General features: G+C 51.8%; 2 protein-coding genes across 5 annotated transcripts; one reads left to right on the top strand and one right to left on the bottom strand.

Annotated features, from left to right (window-relative positions):
- Window positions 1–642: 642 nt before the first annotated feature.
- LOC122393732 (proteasome subunit alpha type-3-like) lies at window positions 643–4079 on the bottom strand. 4 transcript variants are annotated; one of them, XM_043390002.1, is made up of 6 exons: window positions 3997–4079; window positions 2588–2670; window positions 2100–2223; window positions 1702–1947; window positions 1146–1358; window positions 643–939 (listed from the first exon to the last, which is right to left on the bottom strand). In XM_043390002.1, exons 1-6 carry the CDS (start codon window positions 4024–4026, stop codon window positions 865–867), a joined length of 771 nt encoding a protein of 256 aa, XP_043245937.1. In that variant the 5' UTR covers window positions 4027–4079; the 3' UTR covers window positions 643–864. The 4 variants fall into 4 exon arrangements, with proteins under 4 accessions (XP_043245937.1, XP_043245938.1, XP_043245934.1 ...); XM_043390003.1 differs by lacking the exon at window positions 3997–4079 and adding an exon at window positions 3462–3749; XM_043389999.1 differs by lacking the exon at window positions 3997–4079 and adding an exon at window positions 3610–3672.
- Window positions 4080–4355: 276 nt separating this feature from the next.
- LOC122393731 (heterogeneous nuclear ribonucleoprotein U-like protein 1) lies at window positions 4356–26562 on the top strand. Its single transcript, XM_043389998.1, has 15 exons — window positions 4356–4659; window positions 15970–16056; window positions 16448–16838; window positions 17131–17322; window positions 17679–17895; window positions 18157–18253; window positions 18542–18654; window positions 18804–19088; window positions 19257–19379; window positions 19643–19771; window positions 21671–21839; window positions 23841–24020; window positions 24365–24576; window positions 25016–25279; window positions 25958–26562. Exons 1-15 carry the CDS (start codon window positions 4518–4520, stop codon window positions 26000–26002), a joined length of 2646 nt encoding a protein of 881 aa, XP_043245933.1. The 5' UTR covers window positions 4356–4517; the 3' UTR covers window positions 26003–26562.
- The last annotated feature ends 39 nt before the right edge of the window (window positions 26563–26601 follow it).

Raw genomic sequence — 26601 nt, 5'->3', positions numbered from 1 at the left:
AAATAGCCCCCCCCCACCAGGTCGCGGGTTAGTCCTCATTCAATTATTACATTAGCGAGCTCCACATCATGTGCTTTAGTGAAAGTCGAAGAGGTCGTCGAATCTGAATATCTGCTGAATGCATAAATATAAGTAGAACTGAGGCCTCTTGCACCAAAATCCTCTTGCACCAATGCATGGATTATTTTGCATCGTATACCCAATCCAAGACTCAAATGTGACAATTTGCGTGTAAAATTTACCAAGCACCTGTAGGATTATGCATTGGGCTATTGCAAACAAATTTACTACCGTTTGATTATCTTATTCTGAAACCGGTTTTTCGATTTTACCTAACTAGGTAGTTTGGTGCAAGAGGCCTCTGCTCACATTTTCACAATTAATTTTAATTTGGTTGGGCGAATATTGTCACGCATTGCGAATTACAGCCCAATGGTCTGTGACTTTTCGGTATTATATCAACGAATGAGAATGCATGTTACAACTAACACAATCATATAGATGACCCTTCGACGTTACTTAAAAAAAGCGTATAACTATATCAGGCGAAAACTCTGGTGGTGGAGCGAAATCTCTGGTGGTGGAGCGAAATCTCTTTTGAAAAATGGACCAGTCCAATCTTCCATAATGGTCAACCACGGCATCTCTTTTAATTATATTATCGAACCGGCAATACGAGAGTAGCAGCGACAAAACACAAGAGACAGTGTGCCGCCCCTGTCGGCAGCAGTGCGGCCGGACCGTTTATCTTGTCCCGGTCGGCCTCAGCGGACAGCCGGCTTCCGAGGCACCCGCCGACCGCATCAGAAACACGCACCGACCGTGTCAGAAACACGCACCGCTCGGGGAGAGGCCGTGGGGAGATCACATGGCCTCGTCCGAGTCCGAGTCCTCCTCCAGCGCTGCCTTGGCGTACCGCTCGGCGGCCTCGTGCACGTCCTGTGGGCCGGGGGAGGGGTGTCACCACAGCGCTGGATAGCCATAGATCACACACTGACAACAGAGAGCCGTCTGTTATCCGCAATGGAAGTACGCAATCCAGGCCGGGGAGGGGCGGCACCACTCAGCGTACAGCTCACAGAGCCGATAAAAACACCATAGAGCCGCCTCCTGACCGGAGGAGCTCCGGCAGACAGCAGACTCACCTTGGGCACGAGCTGGTGGCGACCGCCAGTGTGCTCGCCCACCCAGCTCAGCTCCAGCTCGAACTCCTTGTCCTTGACCTCGTCGTGAATGACGTAGATAATTTTGGCAGCTTCCTTGATCAATTCGGCGCAGGTCAGCTCTGAGGTTTTGAGCTTTTCGATTTCGGTCTTGGCCGACTGGCGCGCCTTGCCGATGGAGCAGCCGTAGTAGCCCTGTGGCACACAGAGAACGTGTCACAAAATCCGAGAGTATGCCGGTAAACTCCAAGTGGCATCGTACAGCAGACAGAAGATAGCTCTGCGCCGCGTACAGGGAGCAGCTGCGAGAGTCGATAAACGCCGCAAACAAGAAATTAAAATGCTTCTAAAAGCTAGACACATGGAAAACAGTATTAGCGAATTATATATCAATCTCAGTAGAGACTACTAAGTAGCTCAATGAAATTCATGCCTAATATAAATGAGGTAAGTGGGCAATGGGTATTCCTTCCATCGCACTGAATGTGACCTTGTAATTCTCTACATCACACATGCCACCCGGTCGGCGGTTACTCACGAAATGCACGCCCGAGGGGTCCGCCATGAAGAGTTCGGGCCCGTCCTCGCCGTAGGCGGCCATCATAACGCTGCATCCGAACGGGCGCACGAACGAGTACAGAGTGTAGGCATGCAGGTACATGCCGAGCCGGTCGGCCAGGTGGCGGACCGGGATCGGCGCGCTGTAGTCGGCCCGGTAGTTGGACGCCTCAGTGCGCGCCGTCTCAGCGAGAGCGCGCGCGTCGGCAATCAGCCCGGCCACCGCCTACGCGGGGGACGAAATAACTGAGCTGAGAGGCAGGTACAACAATCCAACAGAGGGATGAACCATTGACAGATTCATTCGATAGGGGAGGAAGGAAATACAAATGACAGCACCAGTGCAGACGAGACAAAGCCAACAGAACAGGAACGTACCAATCCCACGTGGCGATCCACTGTGAAGATGCGTTTGTTGGTTGACTGCTCAAACAGTTTGGATGTGATGATCTTCTCAACTGCAAACACAACACCATCCTTGCCACGCAGACCTATAACAGTGCTGTGGGTACACAGATCAGTTGTCAGCCAGTCTATTGAACATTCTGTATATGCAGTTCATTATTTTACCCATGCACTGTGCTTCCATGCCTATTTCATATCCATTTATCTACAACCCTGTCAGATTAGATATCTCTTGTTATTATCTGGGAGAAGTGATATGATACCTAGCAAACAAAAACTTATCACAATAAACTTATCTGCATTTGGGTTTTTACCTTTACCAATAAATGAGCACCAAGGGTATTGTACTCTAACCATTGTACTCTAACATTCCTAACTGTGTGTTCATTATTTATTCAAACTAAAAGTTTAAATGAGTAAATGACAAAACAAGGAAAAAAGACAAAACAAAGCTGACTCACCCACTGTTTTCCACAGCTTTCTGGGCATATTCTACTTGGAACACTCTGCCATCTGGTGAGAATTGTGATGCTGAGAGATCATACTGGAAAATGCAGAAAACTCAGTCAAATGATGCACAGTTTTTCATATACACTACAAAGTTGAAAAGGCAGTTATACCTGCCCTTAGCTAAAATCTTTAATATTTTCAGCTGATACCTATTCATTATGAGTTGGCGTAAGGATATCATCATCTTGGATTAAAAACAACTACTTGCTAAGACAATTAATGACATTGCTGAAGCACAAAACCATACAGCATTCTACATAATATTCTGGCATTTCAAATGATGTCACTCAATATTTACTGAAGAAATTTCACCATAACTTGATAAGAATATCACATGCAAGAGCCCATTCTCTATGGCACAATACACATATCACAGTTCCAATTAGGTTTCCATGGTTTCATCAACAGACTCAGGTGCTCTAGAACATTGAGGCTATCTGACATTGTTAATGACTGATGTTTCCATGGATACCCAAAAGCGAGATATGCACACTGTTGTGTCATGCAGTTAAACAAAGCTAGTATGTATGTATTTATGTATGTGTGTATGTATGTATGTATGTATGTATGTATGTATGTATGTATGTATGCATGTATGTATGCATGAATGTATTTACGATCGTGGGCGATCCACACATCAACATGGCATGGCGATTACTGCCGCAATGTGTGATAGCAGCAGACAAGGTCTACTGGACAAGATATAATTAAATAGGCTCTTGCAGCAATTTCCTGCCTGCTGACAGAGCCTGTTTCTGCCTTAATATCTTAATTAATATGATAACAGATAACAATAATAAAAAATAAAAACACTTTTGCACCTACCCCTGTGCCAATGGAGCTCATGATGAAGAGCAAGGAATACAATGGCAATGAAAGCGACCAGTGTATCAATGAAGGTGGAATACAGCAGGTTTGGTTACTTTCACCTACTACCTGGAAAGAAATAAAATATTTAATGCAAAAAATGAACTGCGAGTTCGCCGTATACGCAGGAAACACCGGCAACCACGAAGTGCATGAATCAACAAAATTGACAAAATAATGTTCGATAGTTCCATTTCCAGATGAGTAAGCTATGAAGAGACCAATGGAACACCGTTCGAAAATCTGTTGCTAGGCAATCACACAATAAGGATGCGAATAGCACTAACAGCATGCTTCCTTGAACATAGCTAACTAAAAAATCGCAGCACTAGGAATGAAACACCTGCGCATTTTATGTCACCTAATAGTGATGGGCAAGTACTTGCAGCTGCCGCTTTTAGAGATCCAGTATGTATTGTTCCCTTTGCTTTGATAATTTTGGCATTTTGTTTAGCTTTTCGTCCATAAAATGCGGGATCTGCTGTAACCTGACATTTTCTCGCGGTTTCAAGCGGCCACGCATGGGCCACGCCGAGAAGACGCCGACCGGCGCCCATTTTCTACAAAACAATCGCCATTTCGCGTCGCTAACGCCTACAACGTTTCAAAGTAAATTTGACTAGTGTTTGCTTAGGGAGTGACCCAATATCTGACGTCATAAAACCTAGTAAATTGACTAAAAAATGCCTTAGTTTTCAGATATTACAATGCACATGTTGATGATTCTTAGCAGTAACAATCGCTTTTGCAATATATTGAAATACTTTTAAGTTTTTGGGGAATATTTTAACACTAACTCATTTATCCTGAGAACCTTGACCAATCAGCTGCATAGACTGTTGTGACGTATTCAGTATGAAATCTACTTTCCCTTTTTCGATGCTCACTTTCTCTTGAGGGCACGCGGTGCGGAGAGGAAGACAATCGCGAATTGGTCGGATTACATTTATTGAATTATTTTTACTAATTGCAGGTTCTGTGTTTAATCTTTGTGAATCTAATAATCTGTAAAAGATGAGTGTGGACCCGACTAAAATGAAGGTCGCCGAGCTTAAGGCGGAACTAGAGGAGAGGGGACTAGACACGAAGGGCCTCAAGGCTGTGTTGGTGAAACGACTGCAGGAAGCCTTGGACAACGAAGCTTTGGCAGATGATGGTGAGTACCTTTGAAGATTGCATGATATATCAAGTGGTGGCAGTTTGGGAAATTAATGCTGCTAAGTTATGTTGATACTCCAGTCTGAAAAATGTGGAAGCAAGCTCTAAGAGGTGTTTCCACAGTGTTTCTCGACAGTTTCCTCGACAGTGTTCACCCATGCCATATACTGTGCTGATAAATATTTCCATTGATTAATGTGTCCCAGCCCTCAGGCACCTAATGCTGATCGTTGCAGTGTGCTGTGCCAGGGGTGTTTTCTTGATTGGTGACCGTGGCGTGTGCTGAGGGGGTGGAATCTCTGACAACGGCTCCAGGGACAATTTAATCAAAGATCTTGAAATTAGTGTGACCTTATCATGTGTTAATTAGGGAGTTAAATGCATCAAGAGGGAGAATGTTCCAATAATCACATGACTTAAAATGCTCTCTGGCACCCTATTTTCAGATTCCACCTCAGTAGGCGGAACTATGGTCAAGCGTACCCATTTTCGGGAACGCATTTTCGTTCCCATTTTTGGGAACGATAAACCCAAATATGGGAACGCCATGTAGGCATTATTTAAAACAAGAAAAAGAGCCGTTAAATGACGTCCAAAAAATATTAAATGATTGTGAACCGCCTGATATTTGTCTCAATATTGTTGGGAAAGAGTTCGATATTGTAAGGCCCATCGTAGTTTCAAATCGTTCCCCTATTTCTAAAGCAGTCCATCATCCGGGCCGCGAGCCCAAATTTGGGAACGCTCTCGTACACTGGCGCTGCAAGCGTTCCTTATTATGGGAACGGCGTACCCAAAATTGGGAACGATTTCACCGACGCCTTTCATGGGCTCTTTTCATTAACAAGCATCACGTCCAACGCCGCAAATTATTGTTAACGCAACAATCATCAGATGACCTTTCCGGCAAGACCGTCGCATGTTTCGCCCGGTCTTCTGCGCTTTTATTTCAGTCGATCTTGCAGCGGGCACGCCCCCCTCTGCAGGATTACGTAATTCACAACGCTCAGCGATGTTCAACAAGGTCTTCCATACCTATATCCACCGTCCGCGCCGAGGGTGGAGACATGTCAAGCACCTGTCTGTTTATCACCGATAGTTAACGAGCACAAGGAAGTATCCAAAAATGGGAACGCTGAACATGTTACACCCTCAAAACACCTAGTCCCAATGAAAATCTAGTTTTTTCCTTTCTTGATGAGTGTAAGTGGCAAAAGGCCTGGTAGGATGGGCACGAGGAATGATCGAAATCAGCATAAAAATTATAAATAAGTCACAGAGCGACCTATATAAGAGAAATTCCCCCAAAACGATCATGCTTAGAAACACGGAAGACAAAAACCACGCTCATGACGCTCCTTATAAAACAACGCTAAACAGCTAGCATCCAAATAAAATATGTCTTTCCGGGATGATAAAATACAGCTGAATAATTTTCGACCACTTAAACTGAGTTTACAACAGTAGTTTGGTAAACTCACTGGCGTTCCACGCGGTCGTCCGCCCCGACACCAAATGTCAACAATATTACCCCGGGATTGTCCGCGTGTTCGCTTGCATATGTCAGCATCTGGTGTCGCTAGTATGAAACTTCATAACCAGGCGAAAATTATTATACTTGACCTCAAAATGTAAAAAACGCTTCATTTTCCTTAAAATTGCAAGTTAAATGTAGTATAACCCATGTTTTCACCATTCCGTCATTTCAAAAATTCATTAAAAATATCATTCGACGGTCAATTTCCTTGTTCAACGGTCAGATTAAAGATAATTTTATAGAGAATTAGTAGATACTTAAATTAGCGTGCACTTTTTTGAGACGCGATGCACTAATGAGTTTTAGCGGGCGAACGGCCGAAAAATTACCTTCCGTTCTCATAAATGGGAACGCCCGTTCCCATATTTGGGAACTCCGTTCCCAAAAATGGGAACGTTCCTATATTTGGGTACTCATGACCATAGTTCCACCTACTGACCTGCTGCGGCCTGCAGGTACCCACCTACCTTTCATTGGTCGGTGCTGTGTCAGTGTGCTATGCTGAGGCACCTTTCATTCAGTGTTGTGTGTTATGAGCAGGTTGTGGAGTCAATGGATTTTCTTGTGACTGACTGCAACCAAAGATTAAGTTACTCCGGCTCTGACTCCGGGCCAGTCTTCAAGACGTGGCAGTGTTTGACTAGACTTTCGGGCACAGGAAAATCCAGGCTGAAAAATACATTTTATGCTGAAAACCAGCTTATGCTGGGATGGCGCCCAAAATTTCAGCTCACATTCGGCGTATTTTCACACGTGCCAAATTCAGCGCATGCCGGCCGCTGAAATTTTCGAATTTCGCCGAATGGCGGCCACCGAATTTTTCGACACGCTGGTCAATCTAGCAGCAGATTCGCCCTGCGGGCGGCTCTGGAGAGGGTTTGGGGTGAGATGTGCCCAGCCCTGGTCATCGCTGCTCCGACAGTTGTCGTTGTTTTCCCTCTGCTCAGTCGAGCGTAGCCGATCGGAGGGACTTGGCAGCGGCCGTCAGGGCCATCACCACGTCGTCGTCTCGCAGGTTTTTCAGGTGTGGGTATATAGTGGGAGCGGGTGCCGCAGTGGAAGCGGACCCACTGCAGATGGGCCCGGCGGCCCCGCTCCGCCAGCGTAAGCACTGCAGGGCCTGCAATATTGTGGCACCCAGCCGTGATTGCTGGGCCGCCGGTCCCGCGCGTAGGCAGGGGCGGATCCAGGAAAACTCCAAGGGGAGGGTCATGAATCGAAGTGGTGCCCCTACCTATACCCAAAATTAAAAACTCAACGGATTTCGTCCACTTCATTTTGGTGGTGCCCCCATTTTCAGTTTTTATTTTTATTTTTATTTTTAGTCAGTATCTTAACTCTTAGCCACAACCTCATTTACCAATTGTAAGCAAGTATATATGAATGTGCTATGTGTATATATGTTGTGGACGCTGAGTAGTGAGTACTTACTAGGAACCTTATCAGGTAAGCAAATCGTTGTCAGTCCGACGAACTTGACCCTGGAGTCTAAAGGGTCTGTCCTTGACACTTCAGGCTTGTCAGGGGCACCAAAGTCCTTCCAGGGACACCACAAACCTGTCAGGGGCACCTACGGCCTTGTAGGGGCGCCACAGGCCCGCCAGGGGCACCACAGGCCTGCCAGGAAGCAGGGGCACCACAGGTCTAGCAAGTATACACGACAGGCCTGTCAGGGGCACAACGGGCCTGTTGGGCCCATGAGCACCCCTAGGGGCAGGGGCACCACAGTCCTTCCAGGGGCACCGCAGGCCTGTGAGGGGCACCAGCGGCCTAGCAGGGGCACCAGTCAACACAGGCCTGCCAGGGGCACCACAGACCTGCCAGGGGCACCAGAGGCCTGCCAGGAGCAGCACCGACCTCGCAGGGGTAACTTGGGCCTGTCAGGGCCCAGGGGCACCACGGGCCTGTCGAGAGGCACTTCAGGCTTTTCAGGGGCACCATAGTCCTCTCCGGGCGCAGGGGTAGCAGGGGCACCAGAGGCCTGCCAGGGGCACTACAGGCCTAGCAAGGGCACCACTGGTCTAGCAGGGGCACCACGAGCCTGTCATAGCCAGGCATCTCAGGCTTGTCAAGGCCCAGGGGCACCACAGGTCTGTGAGGGGCACCAGCGACCTAGCAGGGGCACCAGTCAACACAGGTCTGCCAGGGGCGCCACAGACCTGCCAGGGGCACCACAGACCTGCCAGGGGCACCAGAGGTCTGCCAGGGGCACCACCGGCCTCGCAGGGGCACCTTGGGCCTGTCAGGGGCACCACTGGCTTGCCGAGGGGCACTTCAGACTTTTCAGGGGCACCAGTCCTCTCCGGGAGCAGGGGTACCAGCGGCCTAGCAAGGGCACCAGAGGCCTGCCAGGGGCACCAGCGGCCTAGCAAGGGCACCACTGGCCTGTCAGGGGCACCTCAGGCTTGTCAGGGCCCAGGGGCACCACAGTCCTTCCAGGGGCATTACAAGCCTGTCAGGGGCACCAGAGGCCTAGCAAGGGCACCACAGGCCTGTCATGGACACCACAGGCCTGCCAGGGGCACCACCGGCCTTGCAGGGGCGCCTCAGGCCTGTCAGGGGCACCACGTGCCTGCCGGGGACACTTCAGGCTTGTCAGGGGCGTTACAGTCCTGTCAGGGCCCAGGGGCACCAGGCCCGTGGTGTCCCTGCTAGACCTGTGGTGCCCCTGGCGGTCCTGTGGTGCCCCTGTCAGGACTGTGATACCCCTGATAGGCCGGTGGTGCCCCTGGCAGGTCTTTGGGCCCCCGGGCCTCAAGGGGGACCATGACCCATGTGACCCCCCCCCCCCCCCCTTGGATCCGCCCCTGCGCGTAGGGCCGATAGGGCCGACTGTCTGTCGGTGCACAGCATCACCGAGTCGCCCTGGCCCTCTTCTTGGTGGTCCAGCAACCAGCTCAGCGCCGTGGCCAGGGCATCTCGGCCCGGTAGCTGGAGCACAGCCGGCCCGCCGCGGCTCGCAACTCCTGCTCTTCTCCTCCCGGGCGAACCACCAGCGCGCGCGCCTCCGTTGTCCGCTCCGCCCTCCGCCCAGCCATCCGTCCAAATCCAGGTCGCGCACTGGGCTAGGCCTCCCAGGCACCTCTCCACCGCCCGTCTGGCGTCTTCTGTCCTCCGCCGACGCGCCCAGCGACAGCTCGCCGACGTCCAGGGCCAGCGAGACACCGGCCGTGCCCATCCACGGCGGCGGGCGGTGGGAGATCATCGGCTCGGTGGGGCCCGTCACACCGGCCACCGTCCACACTTCCCGGCCCAGTGAACGCCATCCCCCGGTGCTCCTCAGGCGTACGGTGGGGTGGTCTCCGCTACTCTCCGCAGAGGGTTTTCCGGGGGTAGAGACAGTGCCTTTGTCAGGAATCTCGCCGCTAGGGCTCCAGCTGGCACCAGGCCCGCTTCCGCCACCACTGCGTGGGCTGGAGTCGAGATCGGGCACGCAGTGATGATGCGTGCCACCGCCCTCATATCCGTCTCCAACAGCTCCACGTGGGACGGAAGGGGGCTTCACCGGGAGCCACGCTGCTGCTGCGTGCTCCGTCGCTTCGCGGATATATCCCTGGCCCGCCACGTGGAGTAGGCGTTGTTCTAGGCCCCAGATGCTCGCGTTCTTCTAGGTCAGGTTCTTTAGTTGGCGAATCCTTGGCCGGGTCCGCTCTTTCAGGGTGCGACAGCGGAGGCCAAAGTGTAACAGACGGTCCAGGGTTACGCCTTGCAGCTTCAGGTGTGCCCCGGACCAGACTGTCTGGCCCGCCATTCTTATTTCACAGTTGGTCTCCCTGGCCCATTGGGCCCGTGCTCCGACTCGCGAGCCGCCCTTAGTGCTCAGCCGAGGAGAGGCCGCTCAGGTGAGGCCCCCACCCTCGGCGCGGAAATGGGTATGGACGACCTTGTTGAACATCGCCGAGCGTCGTGAAGTAATCCTGCAATGGGTTCCTGCCCACTGCGGGATCGAGAGGAATGAGAGCGCGGACGACCTGGCGAAACAAGCGGCCGCCCTGCCCTCGGACACCCGCTCGCTGACCCGGGCGGCTTATTTTGCGGCCCTACGTCGATAGCGCAACAGTGGTCCGAGTCACTATTCAAGCCACTCTTCGGGAGCACGCTGCCCCTCCCCATCTCCAGAAAGGACCGAGAGGACGCCGTTCCGGTGCACCAGATGAGGGCGGGCTACTGGGGCCGCTCGATCCAGTACGTGCACCGAATCGGCCTTTTCCCTTTCCCCCCTCCCCCGCGGCGCTCTGAGCCGTGTGCCGAGAACAGACTGATGTGCCGGAGCACGTGCTGCTTCGTTGCCTGGCCCTCGCTATCGCCCACCAGCCTCAAACACACCGCTTCGTCGATTTTTGTGGCCCGGGAACTTCCGGTCCGCGCCTTGTTTCACACACGTGCGCTACGCGTATTGTGGGTTTCCACAGCAACAACGAATTCGTCGCTCAAACATGGGAGAACGTCCAAGGCCCCGGAACGCTTTGTCTGGTTGATATGGCCTTGGTCGGTAGATATGCACTTGTGATTTATGTAAATGTGGCTTTATTTTCGCAGAAAAAGGCACCCAACTTCCGGCGCAAATTATGCGGAAATTTCAGCGCAAAATCGCTTGCGCTGAGGGTATCACTGTCGTGTGGCGTACTGTATGGATGTTTTCCAGTCTGGCCAGAAATCGGGGTAGCTTTTGAAAAGTCGAGGCAGAGTTCGGCAATTTCGGGGTAGACCGTTAGCAGTCTGGGCGGGGTCCACATTACCGATGGAAAATAAAATGAAACGCAGTGTTGTTGAAACGCGTGAGAAAAAAAAAACTATCTGCGCCACGAGAGTAGGGGCGGAACACCTTCAATTAAGGGGGGGGGGGGCACTGCCGACTTTTGGTCCCATTCTTTCCATGCAACGCCCATAGGGCTAATGTTAAAATGCCAAAATCAAAGGGGGCACGGTGCCCTGGTGCCCTATCTGTTTCGCCGCCTATGCACCACAATCGTTTCTAAAGCGCGGAAATCGTCGCCTTTGTAATTACTGATTCTGGCGGCTCCAGCTCTGAGTTTCATTACGGCGACCGACTCAAACATTTACCCGCGTAATTTAAGTCCATGCAATAAAAGTAAAGTTCATGTTGGAGATATTTTTATCTTCCCTGAAAAGATATTTTGCGTGTTCCATGGCCTTGCATTGCCAATATACTTTAAAATAGCATGCAAAAATAAAAACAGGCTGTGGCGCAGCTGCCGTGTTCAGAGGGCTGTACACGGGCACCGCACACTGCTGCGTGCGGTGTGTGCGGTGGGTCCAGCAGGCGTGGGGGTAGGGGATGGGTAGGCGGTTCTGACGTCATGGCTGCGTGCGGTGGACGGTCCGCTTTGGCCAGTCCCGACCGGCCACAGCGATCGCTGTGTGCGGTGACGGAAGGCTGACGTAGGGACGCAGTGGACGGAGCTTGGAGGCTGTGTGCGGTCCGGTCCGACCGCACGCAGGGCCCGTGAACAGCCCTCTGCTTTTTCAACGAAAACATTGATTTGGCATTGATTTGGAACAGCGCGGCGGTATGGCCTTGGCTTTTGACAATGTCTCATAAAGCCTTGGTCTCATTTTATTTTAACCCTCGCCAGCACGCATATTTACGTCTGGACAACGAGTTGCGTTGGAGAGGCCGGAAATAGTGGCGATTTCAGGACCGCAAGAATGGACTGTCATTGGAATGATTCTTTTTTAAACCGTGGACTGTTTTCAGCCGGAATTTAATAGTTACTACAAAATATTTTGTAATTACGTTTCCACCAAGAATGAATGCCATCAGGGCTAAATTTTTACTTGTATTGCATTTTGTCAAGAAGCATATAGTGCTGTTATATTGCAGTTTTAGCGCGTTTGTTACAAAATATGAAGCGAATAAGCGTCAGTGTAATTCATTAGTGCCAGAAGTTAACTTGAGGGGAAGCTATGCTAATTGCTCTTGTCCATCCACTAAAATTTATTAAATATTTTGCTTTGTGTATTCCAAAAGGAGAGGGAACTATTTCATTTGTGCCTTCATGTCAGAATTGATGGTGGATCATTGAATTTTCAACGCAGTTTACAAACAAGCATTTGGTCTTTCTCGTATATAAGCAGTGGCTAAGAAAAGGTTGATCAATCCTAAAGTTCAGTCATCGTACCTCAACTTGGCAGCAAGATCCCCCAAGGACAGATGATATATTGTATACATGTCCTGTAAATCAAAGAAACAAGCATTTGGTCTTTCTCGTATATAAGCAGTGGCTAAGAAAAGCTTGATCAATCCTGAAGTTAAGTCATCGTACCTCAACTTGGCAGCAAGATCCCCCAAGGACAGAGGATATATTGTATACCTGTCCTGTTAATCAAAACATTTTTGTGCCTGCAAAGGCTTAAAGGGACCCTCCCACCTTAACATTAGATTTGAGTTGAGATAGCCAAATTGGTGGCCATGGCCTGAAAATACCGGTTTGGGCACTCACAACATCGAAAAATGCTTTAATTCGGAGATATCGAATTTCAAACTTGCAGTTTTCGGATTCTAAGGGGCTAATGCATTGGTATGCCCCTTAGAATTTGTGACGTCAGCGGAGATCTAACGATTTTAAATCTTTTACTAAAACGTTTGGTAGCACGCGGTGGTATATGCTGCTTTGCGCGCAACAAATGCCGCACTTTCAAATAAAGTCGCTAGGAATAGCGGAGATCCCAAAAAGTAAACAAAAGTAAAAGTCCAATATCTTGAAAAGCGGTGAATATTTTTCGATGAAATTTGGTAGATATTCGTTTTTGCTCTTTCTGAACCGAGCGACATCACTTTCATGCCAATTCATTAACTTTTTTGAAGGTGGGAGGGTCCCTGTTATCTGTGGTGTGTTCGGAGTTAGGCCATATGGCCGTTTTTGTTGTATGTTTATGTGGAGATTGAATATAACTGTGACCCTGTGCTTGTTTGTATACTTACTATGGTCAAACAGGGAACAGCACATTCACATAACATACTCACCTAGCACCTAACTCATAGCTGTACCCTGCAGGATCTGTACTTGTTCATGTCTCGAGCATTAACAAAGCACTAAAGTAGCTACCTAAGTAATCATTTCCCACATTTCTGAGCATCTAACATGACATACAGCAGTGCAGAGCAGCTTCAGAGAAGAAACACTTTAAATGCACAGACTCACACCAGCCACCCAATGAGCCAGTTCCTCAGTTGACTGTTTCCCTGGACACAGCTTGGCAATGTGAGCTAACTTTTGGCAAGTTGAAGGTTAGCAGGTAAGATTGAGTTAGGGTGAGTACCTACCTATAACTGGGTGCTACTGCCATGCAGGTCTTGGGTAGGCTGCAAATATGTGTGATGATTGAGTCAGCTGTCAGGTTAGTCAGGTTCAGGTATGCTCATTGCTCATGTCACATTTTTATGGACATTTGGCAAATTAAAAAACTAACAATCTGATCTAAGCTAACCCGACTAAACATACACAACTACTGACTATAGGAACTGAGCACCTACCTACTTGTGCCTACATCTCATACCATGTCAAAGTAGAGTTCCTTGGTGGAAGATTACCCTCAGTACTTTTTATCCCAGCCCTGTGAAGAAAACTAATACTTCCAAGCTCTGAGTCACTGCTGGCCATCCACAGGAAGAAACGCTGAGACTGAGAGCTTTGCCATTGTATATTGGACCAATAATGACTATCACGAATGACTATGAACACATAATATGATCACATCGTTGCATGGATTGTCACATTGACAATTTTACTACAATCCTTTTTTAAGAAATACAGTGATGATGATTAACATCAAAATCAACATTAAGTGGATTTAGTGATCCAAGCTTTCTCCTCCAGTAGCAATGGAATGATCGCATGTTTCATTTGCCAGACACTGAGTACCTGATGCACATTACAATCTGCATAGCATCTAAGCATAGTAAAACTGCCCAAGTCCATTCATTCTAGATTTCAACTTGATAGTTAGCACTAATTTATCTTGCTGTTGTAAGTTATCATTCAATATTCATACCAATACATCAATATGCGCTCATCAGTCAACATTTTCTGGCATGATCCTGCTTAGCGTGCTCTTCAGTATTGCTCCAAGGTCTGCAATATTATAGCTTGTTTTTGGACAATAAGCTCTTTTAATTTTACTTTTTCTTGCTGATATATGAGCCCGATCAACTTGCGTTTATCAACCAAAATTTCATAACTTGTTTAACTTGATATTGATATTGCTCAGTAGTCAGGACCTCTGTCAGCCTCCTGGATACTTCAGATTGTTTTCAGTCAACATGCTTCTTAAATATTATATAAGTCAATCTTAAGGGATTCAAAACATCCAACAAAACGACGTACAAGAGCAAGAAAACCACCAGATAAACTAAAAATTGGCCTTGGAACAGAGCCAAGTGGTGCTCCATTTGTTTGTTTACAATGATTGTAGTGCTGATGTATTTTTAGGACTCTGAACGTCGGCTTATAAAAAAATGAAACGTTTTTACAAAAGTTGTAAGGCAAGTAATATTTATCTGAAAGAACTAAAATATTCAAAAGCCAAAGGCTATAAAATACATGAATCGGAACGAAAAAGTAACCCAAAAATCCAGCCTAATTACCGGCTCCTAAAACTGCAACACAATCAGCACTTTTCCCCGCAACTCGTTGTCCAGACGTAAATATGCCGCCAGCACAGGGGCGTAGACGCACCCCCCCCCCCTCCAAGGTTTTTGCGAATAACTCGCGTAAAAAGCGGCCGGTCGCGACGAAACTTTCAGTACCCTCGCATTGATGAACTTAACACCTACCCTGAAAATTTATTGACCCTGACCCAAATAACCTTTGAACTGTGATCTACTTTCCGAGACCATGTGGCATGTTTGGCTGGAATCGCGATTCGGCGTATGTCGGCTCGCATTAGGCATGCGTTTGCAAGCTTTTTATGGTTTCAAACGTTCAAACATGTGATTTGATGCTACTCCCATGCATTGGGGTGGATGTCAAGGTCCCCTGAAGGTCAGGTCAGGTCATTGACCTTTGGTGACCTAGGCTCACTTTTTCGAGTTTTACATGTTGCTAGGCTAGTTTTTGGAGCTGAATTCGAATTAAGCAACCATTTGAACATTTACGAAGTAGTTTTGGTGCCTTCGTAACATGTTACGAAGCTGTTAGAGGCGGTTGACACGTACTACAAATACCCGTCACGATCCCTACTGGTTGACCTGACCTGATCTGACCCGACCTGATCTAAATGCTCAACGACATCATCTGTGATCAAAACCAACACAATATTCGTGATCAGCACCCCGAAAAAGCCCTTAGCAGCCACACCTCACGACTTTCGAACAGGTTCCGATTTTCCCGACTTTTGGGTCATTGACCTGACCTGGAAGATCAACTGATGACCTAGGACCATAAAATTGGGTATCATCGGCCTCCTCTCGTGACGGGCAACACGCTCGTTTTTTCCGCGAAGCTTTAGCTCGATCAGGGCAAAACGCGAGAGGGGTCGTACCAACCCTCCCCCCTTGTTCCGTCGGAAGGACGCAAAATGGCATGTGCCGGCGAGGGTTATGGGTCAACGAGCGCGATGTTGTCAAACTAACAGGTGTGAGGGGTATGGCATTACTGAGGCATGCCGTGTTAACTCAGACTCGGGAGTCAGAGTCAGTGAGATTCCGGCGACTCCAGCTCTGACTCCGGGCAAAACTGTCGACCCAACCGACTCTGCAGCCCCCTGGTTGTGAGGGCGCCTCTCGTTGATGTGTGTCGCGTGCCACAGGCGCTGAGGAAGCCGACAATGCGGCCGAGGGCGAGGGCGATGACAAGCTGGAGGACACTGCCGAGGAGGCTGGCGACAAGCCGGAAGGTACGTGGACGCACACAACTTCTGCTAGTTTCTCAAAGTTCCTCACCTGCTGGCGAGCCATGTATCCCATACAATCCATATATCGCTACAGGCTAGGTACCTTGTTTATTGAAACATTCTTTTGAACTGATTTAAGCCACGACCTTCCTCTTCAGCTTGCGACAACCCACCATAATTTGCTTTGGTTTTACTGAAATTGCAAAACAAAAATCCGTTTCTCTATTTCACAAATATTTCGTCAATTTGTCGACAGCTGGTGATCAGATTACAAAACATCACACACTGTGAGCAATTGAGCTTTTTTTACAGGAAATACGGCGTGTCTGATTGTATTCAAGGGGATTCATTTTAGTTATTTTTCTGTCTTATCTTTTGCGTCTTTTCCCGCCAGCCGAGCCGGAGCCCGCGAAGGAGCCTACTCCTGAGCCGGAGCCGGAGCCTACGCCCGTTCCGGAACCTGAACCCGCCAAGGAGCCCGAGCCTGCTCCCGCCAAAGAGCCGGAACCAGCTCCCGCCAAGGAGCCAGAACCGGAGCCGGAACCTGCCAAAGAACCGGAGCCGGAGCCCGTCAAGGAGCCGGAGCCGGAGCCCACCAAGGAGCCGGAGCCTGCTGCGGAACCGGAGCCGAAGTCGTCCCCGGCGAAGGCGAAGTCTGAGCAGAGCTCCCCGCAGAAGCAGGCGACTCCGGTGAAGTCGGAGCAGGGTACGCCCCGGAAGGAGGCGACGCCGGTGAAGTCCGAGCCGGCTGACAACGGAGCCGCCCAGGAGGAGCCGATGGACCAGTGAGTGCTCGGCGGTCGGCCTGGTGTTGACGGATGGTCGGGACCCTTGCCGGATCAGGGACAAGGGGGGGGGGGCACCGGCAGCATGATACATATTTCTGTGATATCATTCGCATAGATCTTAGCGTAACGCCATGCCATTGACCATATTAGATCAGTCATACATGTTTTATTGCATGACGATGTCCCCTCCCCAGTGATCTCAGCTGATTGGATCTGGTATAGAAGTAATTGTTGGATCGCGCCAGTCCGACACTGCAGTGGATTTGACCGGGATGCTTTCGTCCGACAGATCGGAGGACACCTCCAAGGACGAGGTCAAGGTGGAGGAGATCCAGCTGGAGGATGACAAGGAGGCGGCCGGTGACGGGCCCAAGGACACCAGCTCCAGCCAGGGCGATGACGTGCAGTTCATCAAGGAGGAGGCCCAGCAGCAGCGCGGCACCAAGCGCGCCCGCTCGCCCGACAGGGACGAAAAGCGACGGTCAGTGGGGTGCCTTCTTCGCTGCTCCCCCCTCCCCTCCCTCTGCTGGGTCAGGTTGCTGCGGCGACCTCTGTCTGGTCGGGTAGCCTCAGTGTATCCTCTGCAATAGTATTGAGTGAATGTAGCTTATTGTCTCCGGGCCCGGGCTATTTTCATATATGACAACAGTGATGCATTCAAAATGCTTTTTTGTCTGCATTGGCCTCTCATTCTTACACAATCGTAGATGAACGGTCCTCAGCTCTCTAGTGACCTTACTTGGCCTATTAATGTAGCCTGCTCACCTGAGGCATTGAGGCAGTGTCAGGCGTGGTTTTGTCATGCTGACATGTTCGCCCGTGTGTCCTCTCGAACAGCCGCCCGGCGACGCCGGTGAAGATCGAGGAGAACGAGCCAGAGTTCGACGAGTCCAAGGTGGTGCTGGACTGGTACAACTCGGACCTCAGTCTGGTGATCGACTCCGAGACGCGCTGCTCGGCCACGCCGCTCTCCACCGAGGGCTTCGGCTTCATCTGGTCGGGAGCACGCGCCACGTACGGCTTCAAGGCCGGCAAGGTCTGCTTCGAGGTCAAGGTGAGTACAAACTCTGCGATGTGTTATTAGCGTTGAAATGGTCCCGTTATGTCTCTTTTAAGTGCTAAAGGTGGTATAAATTTTCACTCTTCGGCGTCTCTGGTCAGTGCTACGTTCATTGCAAACTTTCGGTTAAAGTGAGCTGACAAGTAATATAATTGCACTAAATAATTTTTCATTGTCTAAAGATACCTCGCTTGGATTGTGGCACGCATCATTACTTTGTGATCGGCATAATCATTCGCGTTCCTCGTGTTTCAGATCACGAAGCACAACGGCGTGGGTCACCTGACGCAGGAGGCCAACCCGCACGTGCTGCGCGTCGGCTGGTCGCTCAACAGCGCCTCTCTGCAGCTGGGTGAGTGACTGCTTAGATGCTGCTCCGAGCACGTTGTGTTGTTTGTAGAACGCAGGGGACAATTTTTCATTCGTGCCTACTGGCTTATCTAAACTGCGTGTTCAGTGTTGGTTGCCGACATCGCTCCATCTAGCAATTGCTGGTGGGCTGATCTATATCAGAGGGCTACAGACTTTGTAGGGTCTCCAGGAAAGTCGAGTGCTAACTGGCCGTCCGGCGTATTCGCTTTGGATGGTTGCAGTCGCACTGCTGCGGCATATGTGTAACTGACCCCTTCCACTTCGTCAGGTGAGGATGAGTTCACCTACGGATACGGAGGAACGGCCAAGTTCTCCACCAACCTCAAGTTCAAGGACTACGGCAAGACCTTCACCGAGGGCGATGTGGTCGGCGCGTATGCCGTAAGTCATCGTGTTTGGTTATCAATCGTTCGTGTGATATGTTTTTACATGTGGATTCAGCTATATTCTCGCTCTATCGTTCGACACAATGTTTATTTGTATTTTTTTTCTCCCGAACTAACCCTGGTCCTGATCGCGGCGGCCGACAGGACATCGGTGAGGAGACTGTCACGCTCCACTTCACGGTGAACGGCGCCTACCAGGGCGTGGCGTGCCAGATCCCGCGCTCCGAGCTCGGCACCGACGCCGACAAGGCCGCCCTGTTCCCGCACGTGCTCTCCAAGAACTGTGCGCTGACCGTCAACATGGGCCAGATGGAGGAGCCGTGGTTCCCGGCGCCCGAGGAGCTCCCCGACTACCAGTTCTGCCAGGCGGCGCCGGAGGAGAACCGCGTGCGAGGCACCGTGGGACCGAGCCAGCGCTCCGACTGCACGGTACGTCGCAGATTTTTGACAGGTAGATCAGTCGCAGACAGACGGTCTAGTATAACTCAATTTATCGAACATAGTCTACGTTACTACGTCGTTCCTGCATAGTAAAGTTGACCTGCCAGTGTAGCGTGGTTCTTTGTTCGGCGGTTGACTGTCTTGGTGCGTTTGCAGATGATTATGATGGTGGGTCTGCCCGGCTGTGGAAAGACCACCTGGGCCAACAAGTACACGGCTGAGAACCCGGACCTGAAGGTCAACATCCTCGGTACCAACTGTCTGATCGACAGGATGAAGGTAACTACCTCGTGTTGGGCCTGCGGTGCTGTTCAGTCGACTGCCGTGGTGGTACTTATCAGTAGGCAAGCAACGTAGGCGCTGGGGTGGTGGTTGTTGGTGTTTGGGAGATTTATCCCGCCTTCCTCTAGTTTTGCCCAATGTTGATTGGTTGGCGGCGTCTCGGCTTCCCAGTTTGCTGTTATTCATAAATTTGCTGGACGGTCGTCTGGGACTTAAGCTGCTCTGGACGTGCACCGACTCATATGACCTCCGTCCGCCAGGTGATGGGCCTGCCGCGCAAGAAGAACTACCACGGCCGCTGGGACCAGCTGATCGCCATGTGCACCCGCTGTCTCAACACGCTGCTCGACATGGCCTCCAAGCGGCGCCGCAACTACATCATTGACCAGGTACGGCCGGCTGCCGGTGAGGGAACCCGCAATGGCAGAGCGGAGGGCACGGCGCGGCGCTGAGCAACTGGACAGGTAGGTGACCGGAGACAGGCGGCGCACAGCAACAGCGGCAGCCAACGAACAGGTGAGGTCCAGGTAGGTGTCTTCTCTGACCCTGCCTCGTTTCAGCGGCTCCACAGCGCTACGATCGATCAGGTGAGTGGTCTCAAACCCCATGCGTTCCTCCAGCATCGCGGACAGGTAAGCGGCAGAGCGGGACGGCGGAGCGGTCCGTCAGTGACCCGCGGCGTGAGGGTGGGGCGGCGAGGCGCCGGCCAGCGGCCTCGGCGGCTGAGCAACTGCTCTGGGCGGGTGGGGAGGGAGGACGGAAGGTCTCGGTGGTTACGTGTCCAGTGCTGGGTCTGCGGTGGCGGCGGGGTGGATGCGAAGTGGCGATACACCGGCCCAGCGTCGGCACACTGAGCGGGGGACTGCTCAGACTGTTTGAGGGAGTGGCGGAACGGAACTGTAAGCGTCAGCTCAGCTGAGAACAGTGGAACTATATAGACAGTGACCGTCGTAATGTGCAACCAGTGATGTGTCCTGGGCTGACCAGTGACGGTATCGACTGTCGAACCCTGCTCGGGGCGCACCTTGCGGTCCTGGCAGCGTTTGTGTTCAGTGTGAGCGCTGGCCTAGTGGCGTTAGTGAACTGTAGGCGCCAGTGACCCGAGGTGCCAGTGAATTGTGCGGCTGTGTACTGGACCTGGGGCCGGTCGGAGGATCGGCGGACCGGAGATGGCGATTGCTCCGGTCTGGAGATTGACTGTGGCACTGGCGACGAGGATGAGACTTTGCCATGCGAACTGTGGTGACTGGCGAACTGTGTCGACTGGAGTGGTGCGGGCATCACCGAACTTTGTGTCTGTACCGACTGATAGGCCACTTGGGCGACGGTGGTCCTTTGGTGTTCGGTGCGGGGACTGAATGTGTGGGCCTGTGTTGTGTGTCATGATGTACCGACTTTACGCTGGGAACTACGTGGACATCCGTGAACTCCCAGCCTTTCTGGATCTGGGCAGCATCCGGTCCGGGGCTGGGTAGTGACCTGCTGCTGACGGTGACGCGCGCAGCACAGTGAGAAGCATCGCGATGGTTGAGGGGAGGGAGGGAGGACTTAGCACTGGACACGTAACCGCAGAGGCTGGACGTCGGGGATGTGTGTAAGGTGTGAAATTCGCCAACTCGTAGAATTAGCCTGTTCAATCAGCGTATTAAATGAGTGGAAAGGGTCTAAGTAGGGCTGGGGCTCTACATCTAGTGGGCCCTTATGTGGTGCAGGGGCTGGGGGGGGGGGGACTACCGCAAGAGGCGGGCAGCTATGCCTCAGGGTGACGGGTGCACGGTACGGGAAGCTCAACGCTGAGCGACACTGCGGCGGACGCAACCGGCGGGCGGGCGGGATGGCGAAGCGCATGCGGAAGAACGCGGTACCTACGCAAGTGAATAGGCGGGCGAACGGATAGCGTATTGCGGCGCGAAGTGATGGCCAGGCGAAAGGCCCAAGAAAAGCTCCGCGAGTGGTGGGCCATGCGATGGCCGAAAGACAGCGGCGTGCGAGGCGACGGCCAGGCGAAGGGCCAGAGAGTAGCGGCGCGAGCTGACTGCAGAACCGTAGAAGAGTACCTAGCGTGCGAACAAGCGGCCATGCGAAGGGCCAAAGGACATGGCGCATAGGCGAACGATGCGGACGTTGGCCAGTTGGCGCCACTACCGTAAGGCGCGTTCGGGAGCGGGGTGGGTGGCCGGACGCGCGCGCGCGACTGGCAGGTAAGGCGGGTCGGGTGGGCCGGTCTCCCTGCTGCGGCCGAATCGGTCCGGCTCCCATCACAGTGTCGCTCATATCGTGCCTCGCAGACCAACGTTTACCAGTCGGCGCAGCGGCGCAAGATGCGCAACTTCGCCGGCTTTAAGCGGCGCGCCGTGGTGATCGTGCCCACGGACGAGGAGTTCAAGAGGAGGATCGAAAAGCGCACCAGCGAGGAGGGCAAGGATGTGCCGGACTCGGCCGTGCTCGAGATGAAAGGTGCGTATGTCGGCCGCGCAGGGTACGGTAAGTGGTGCCGCCGCTGGTGCCGGCGCCGAAGCGACGCTGGCCCGGCGGCGGCCTGTGCTGTCCGTCTGTTTGTCTGTCTGTCTATTGTCAGTGACACCCAATGGTGTTGTTACCTGGTCCTGGTCCTATCTGTCCTGAACCTGCAGGTCTTCTTTCTCAGAATGGGCGCCGACGCTCCCCGCTCCCCTACACAGACACTGTTCACAGCTGACAGGGTGGGGACGGGTGGTTAACTGAAAATGGAATCGAGAGGACCATGCGGTTTTCTGCCGCCTCCCGGTGTTACGGTATTGTGGTGATATTTTCTTTGAGGTGACAGCTTATGCGCATGTTCAAGATCGGCGTCAGCTGAGGAGCTATTGCTAGGTGAGTGAGTAGATGCGTCTGTGATACAGGTGGCGTTTCCTCTTTTGTTTTGGTGACTGGCTGTTTCGGCAGCATTGTGACTCCACGACTGCTGTTATGTTTTCTTTGTGACGTCATGGTCTTGCATTATCTTTCATCGATCACCAGATATTTATTGAATGAAGCGGCACATCTAGAAGTATTTATCCTGCGTTCGAATTCGAGCGCAGTCGAAATGAATAACCTGGGAATGTCATACCTGTTAACGAGTTAATCTTTGATTTTTTTTACGGTAATACAGTATCAAGACAAGGTTAACAATGTAAGCATGAATTAACAAAACATGTAAAGAACTGAGAGGGAAAATCCGCCAAGCAGCTTGTGTCATCTTGTTTAAAGGGATAGGTATGAACACAAATGTGTTTTACCGTATTCTTGGTCTAACTCTGATGTTTTCGTTATTGTGATTTGCTAGCTGCGAGTCAATTGTGCAGTGGGATGTCCTTTTTTGACGAAGGGGACTCCACGGTCCTCAAGGTCTGAGGCTGTTTTGTCCTGATATTCGAAGAATGTATGATAAAACTATAAAGGGAAGTAAGTCTCCAGTTGATAATCTTTGAGGAACGGCGCCATTCTGTTACTGAGGCTAAGGCGAAGAAGAATTTTGGGGCACACAGTGGGGAATCCCAATTTGCATTTTTATCTTATTGGAAAACTAAGAGTGACTTCAGTGGACCTTCTGTTTTCTGACATACGCTTTGACATCGAGGGGCATTTTGTGCCAAGAGCTTGAAATCAGTCTTTGGTGTTTTATGAACCTGGAAGTGTGGCGTGGGTTCCCGTAGCCCATGATATTGCCGTCTTTGTGGCCAGTGATGCAACGTCATACGGCGTGACGTGATTTTGAGTTACGAGTGGCTGTTAGCAGACCGATTTTGTTGCCTTGTTGAATGCTGATTGACACTTGCTTACCACGAGATGCATGCGTCTTGAAACATTTTGTTTGTGAAGCACTTTATCGAGGCACTGATCACATGTTCCAGGCTATTACTGACCTTACCACCCTCCTGTCGGGCTATTGTTATCTTTTCCGCTGATCTAACGCAAGTCTCAACACAAACGATGCTCTTGGATGACATGATCGTCCCCGGACAGACTGGTCCGCTCTTCATATTGTGTCGTCTTCCTAATGACCAACGGTTTGTAGTAGTGACAATATTATCGCCCTGACTTTTCTGCATTGCGATGTTTTATAGAGATGGAAGCTGTTCCCATTTTGCTGGTATATGCGCAGGTTTTGCCATGACTACGAAACTACAACCATGACTACGAAACGAGCACTGGCCGTTGCCGAGGACGAGAAACCAAGGCCCGGTGGACACACTAAGCCACCGCCTGGCACGCATGCCAGGCCCCCTAACGCATGCGAGTCGGGCGGCCCGTATTAGGCATGACCCACACGTCAAAATGCACCCCGCGAATCACATTTACACACACGCAGACGAACATACACACCAATGAAAGCCCACCGTCCATCCCCTTTCCCTCCACTCCCCAACCTAGCGTCGGCGCCCCACGCTCGCCCGGCTCGGCTTGTAACCGTCCCCCCTCCGCGGCCGCCGACAGCCGCCTTCAAGCTGCCAGAGGTGGGAGAGTATCTGGACGAGGTAGAGTACCTCGAGGAGCAGCGAGAGGCCGCTCAGGAACTGGTCGACAAGTACGCCAAGGAGGCGCGTGACGCCGGCTACCTGCCGCCCTGGGAGAAGAAGGGCCGCTATGACAACCGGAACAGCGGCGGCGGCGACCGTGAGTTGGACCTGCAATTAGGAGGGGGGGGGGTTGATTGCACCGGGGAGGGGTCTGTGGCTGCTTAGGAGTGTGCCTGTGTTTCGAACACCCTGGTGATGGTAGGGCACTGGCTGTTACTGCAGCATCCATGCGAATTAGAAACGCAGAAAACTGCTAGACTAGGGAGAGACTGCTTGTGCCATCATCTGAATATTTCTCTTGGTGGTAAACAGTCGAAAGTGGAACAGGCGTTGCAGATTTCAGGAGACTTCAATGATGCTTTTTGTTAGTAACTGTCCCACTATGTTTGTCCCACAAAACTACCACTTCGTCGCTAACCCGTCACTCCTCGGCGTGTGCAGGCCGCGGCGGGTTCCGCAGCAACTGGGGACACCGCGACCGTCCGGGTGGCCCGCGCTACGACCACCGCGACAGCCGGCCGGGCAGCTGGCGCGACCAGCGCAGCAGTGGCGGCGGCAGCAGCTGGAGGGACAACCGGCGCGGCGGCGGCGGCGACCGCGACCGGCGCAGCAGCTGGGGCGGCCGCGACAACTACCGCCAGGGCTCCGGAGGCGTGAGTGGGGAGAGGGGACACAACATTGCTCCTTCTTGTGACTTGGTGCTGAGACGCCTCTGAGTGGCGGGAGAGGGGGGGGGGGCATAATATCGCATCGCAACTTTATGTGACTTTTGTGACCATACTTGGCGCTGAGGCGCCTCATCAATGACGACCCTTATGAAATACGCATTTTTTACAACCAATATTCTCGTCAGTCGGGGCACTTCCTGGTGATGTGATATCAATCCAAACTCTCTGGTTGGATATCGTGATTGGTATTCAATGCTTCCCCACTTATCTTTTTCTCGTATATGAATACATTATTGGGCTGTATGCTCGCTGAGGACAGTCTTCGCGGGTAATTATTGTTGTATTGACTTGTTGGTGCCCATCGCGGCTTGAGGTGAGGTGAGGGATTTTTGATGACCTGTCTGTGTGTCCCTATGTATGTCAGTGGGGCCAGCAGCCGCAGCCGTGGTCGGGCGGCAGCTACCAGCAGCAGTGGGGCAGCCAGCAGTACGGACAGGGCTACGGACAGCAGCAGCAGCAGAGAGGCTACGGACAGCAGCAGTACGGATACGGATACGGACAGCAGCAGGGAGGCTACGGACAGCAGGGCTACGGACAGCAGAGCTACGGACAGCAGGGCTATGGTCAGCAGGGCTACGGCCAACAGCAGAGCGGCTATGGCCAGTACTACCAGCAGGGCTACGGACAGGTACGTGCTGAAGGACCGTGCCGTCCTCGCGGGCGCTCTGCCCGCCTGCCGACGATGGCGCTGGTAATGGAGGGAGGCCGCGGCTTGGGGTTATAGGATGGAATAGGGACATGAAGGATGGAGTAGGGACATGGCGGGCCGGCACTTAGCAAGGTACCGGTCCGCCATACTCGTGGTGATGGAATGCAATGCTGGCGAACACAAAGTGTTATGTGTGAGGATTGGAAGTGATCCGGCCATCTGACCTGATGGCGCTACTGTTATCTGTCTCAGCTAACCGCCCAGCATACCTGACGCTCATTCGGTGTATTGATGCCTCTTTCAGTTGTTTTGTTTCGCTCACTACTAGCATACAATCTGACATGGATTGCGATGTTCCAAGTGACCAATGCTGTCCGCGCTGGGCACGGTGGGACGTGAGAAGCTTGAACTAACTGAATCATCTCACGCTAATGTGTGTGATCCCTGTCTAAGCTCGCCATTCAATAACTGAGCATGGTATTCATGGGGAGAATACCATCACGTTCACGAGTCGCAGTGTGTCTTGACCTGGTTCTTTGTCATTTGTATTCAATAATCGATATTATTTAGTCGTCATCCGTTTTGTCTGCGCTGACTATCCCTCGAACTGATATTCTCCGCCAATATTGTCACTGACCTAACTCCCCGACCCCACAGAACTACGGCGGTGGGTACGGCTCGAGCGGCCATTACGGCCGCTAGGGCGCCGCCTGCTGCCCTCTGCGGGCCGGTAGAACTACCGGCCCCCTGTCGACCGGACCCTACCGGTCCCCAGAAACAAATAGCGATGGCGAGCGGAGAGCGGCCTACACCTGAGACGCGTCGGTGTTTTAGTTAGCGCTCGCGAGCATAGAGACGCGTCCCGTTCGGTCGGCTTCGTGCTTGAATTTGTACCTGTGCCGCGGCTGGCATCTGCACACGCGCCTCTACTTGTGTGAGCGGCGGCGAAACGGTGCGCCCGGATTAAAGCCGACACCGCGCCGGCAGCCGGACAAAGATCATCAGATGTTTTTACTCTCAGCACTCGGTCTGGACTAATTTGGATGTTTTTAGCGTTAGTACGTGGCTCCAAGACTAGGAGCGGGGCTGGCCCCGCCGGTGGCCGGTCTCTCCCGTGCGTGCGTGTGTGTATATGCATGCCATGATTACCCCCTGATCGCCACCCCCCTCAGACGGACCCCGCGCGGACGGTCAAGTACAATGTTTGGATCGGTGCCGGTGTCGCGCGGTACATTCATCATTACACGGAATTTCCATCATTATGCCTGTGTTTTGGGGGATTGGACGGCGTCGGGGACTCG

Source organism: Amphibalanus amphitrite, unplaced genomic scaffold (genome assembly GCF_019059575.1).
Source record: "Amphibalanus amphitrite isolate SeventyFive unplaced genomic scaffold, NRLGWU_Aamphi_draft 000550F_arrow, whole genome shotgun sequence".
Taxonomy (NCBI): Eukaryota; Metazoa; Arthropoda; class Thecostraca; order Balanomorpha; family Balanidae; genus Amphibalanus; species Amphibalanus amphitrite.
This window is presented reverse-complemented; position numbering and strand designations above follow the sequence as displayed.

Bases quoted from the DNA above. Each gene is read 5' to 3' on its own strand.
- LOC122393731 (XM_043389998.1), top strand. From the start codon at position 4,518: ATGAGTGTGGACCCGACTAAAATGAAGGTCGCCGAGCTTAAGGCGGAA. The intron at 19,380-19,642 runs GTAACTACCTCG...TCCGTCCGCCAG, and splicing joins GTCTGATCGACAGGATGAAG to GTGATGGGCCTGCCGCGCAA. The intron at 21,840-23,840 runs GTGCGTATGTCG...GGCCGCCGACAG, and splicing joins GGCCGTGCTCGAGATGAAAG to CCGCCTTCAAGCTGCCAGAG.
- LOC122393732 (XM_043389999.1), bottom strand. From the start codon at position 3,657: ATGCACTTCGTGGTTGCCGGTGTTTCCTGCGTATACGGCGAACTCGCA. The intron at 2,671-3,609 runs GTTCATTTTTTG...TGCATTTTCCAG, and splicing joins GCGTATACGGCGAACTCGCA to TATGATCTCTCAGCATCACA. The intron at 940-1,145 runs GTGAGTCTGCTG...CCCGGCCCACAG, and splicing joins GCCACCAGCTCGTGCCCAAG to GACGTGCACGAGGCCGCCGA.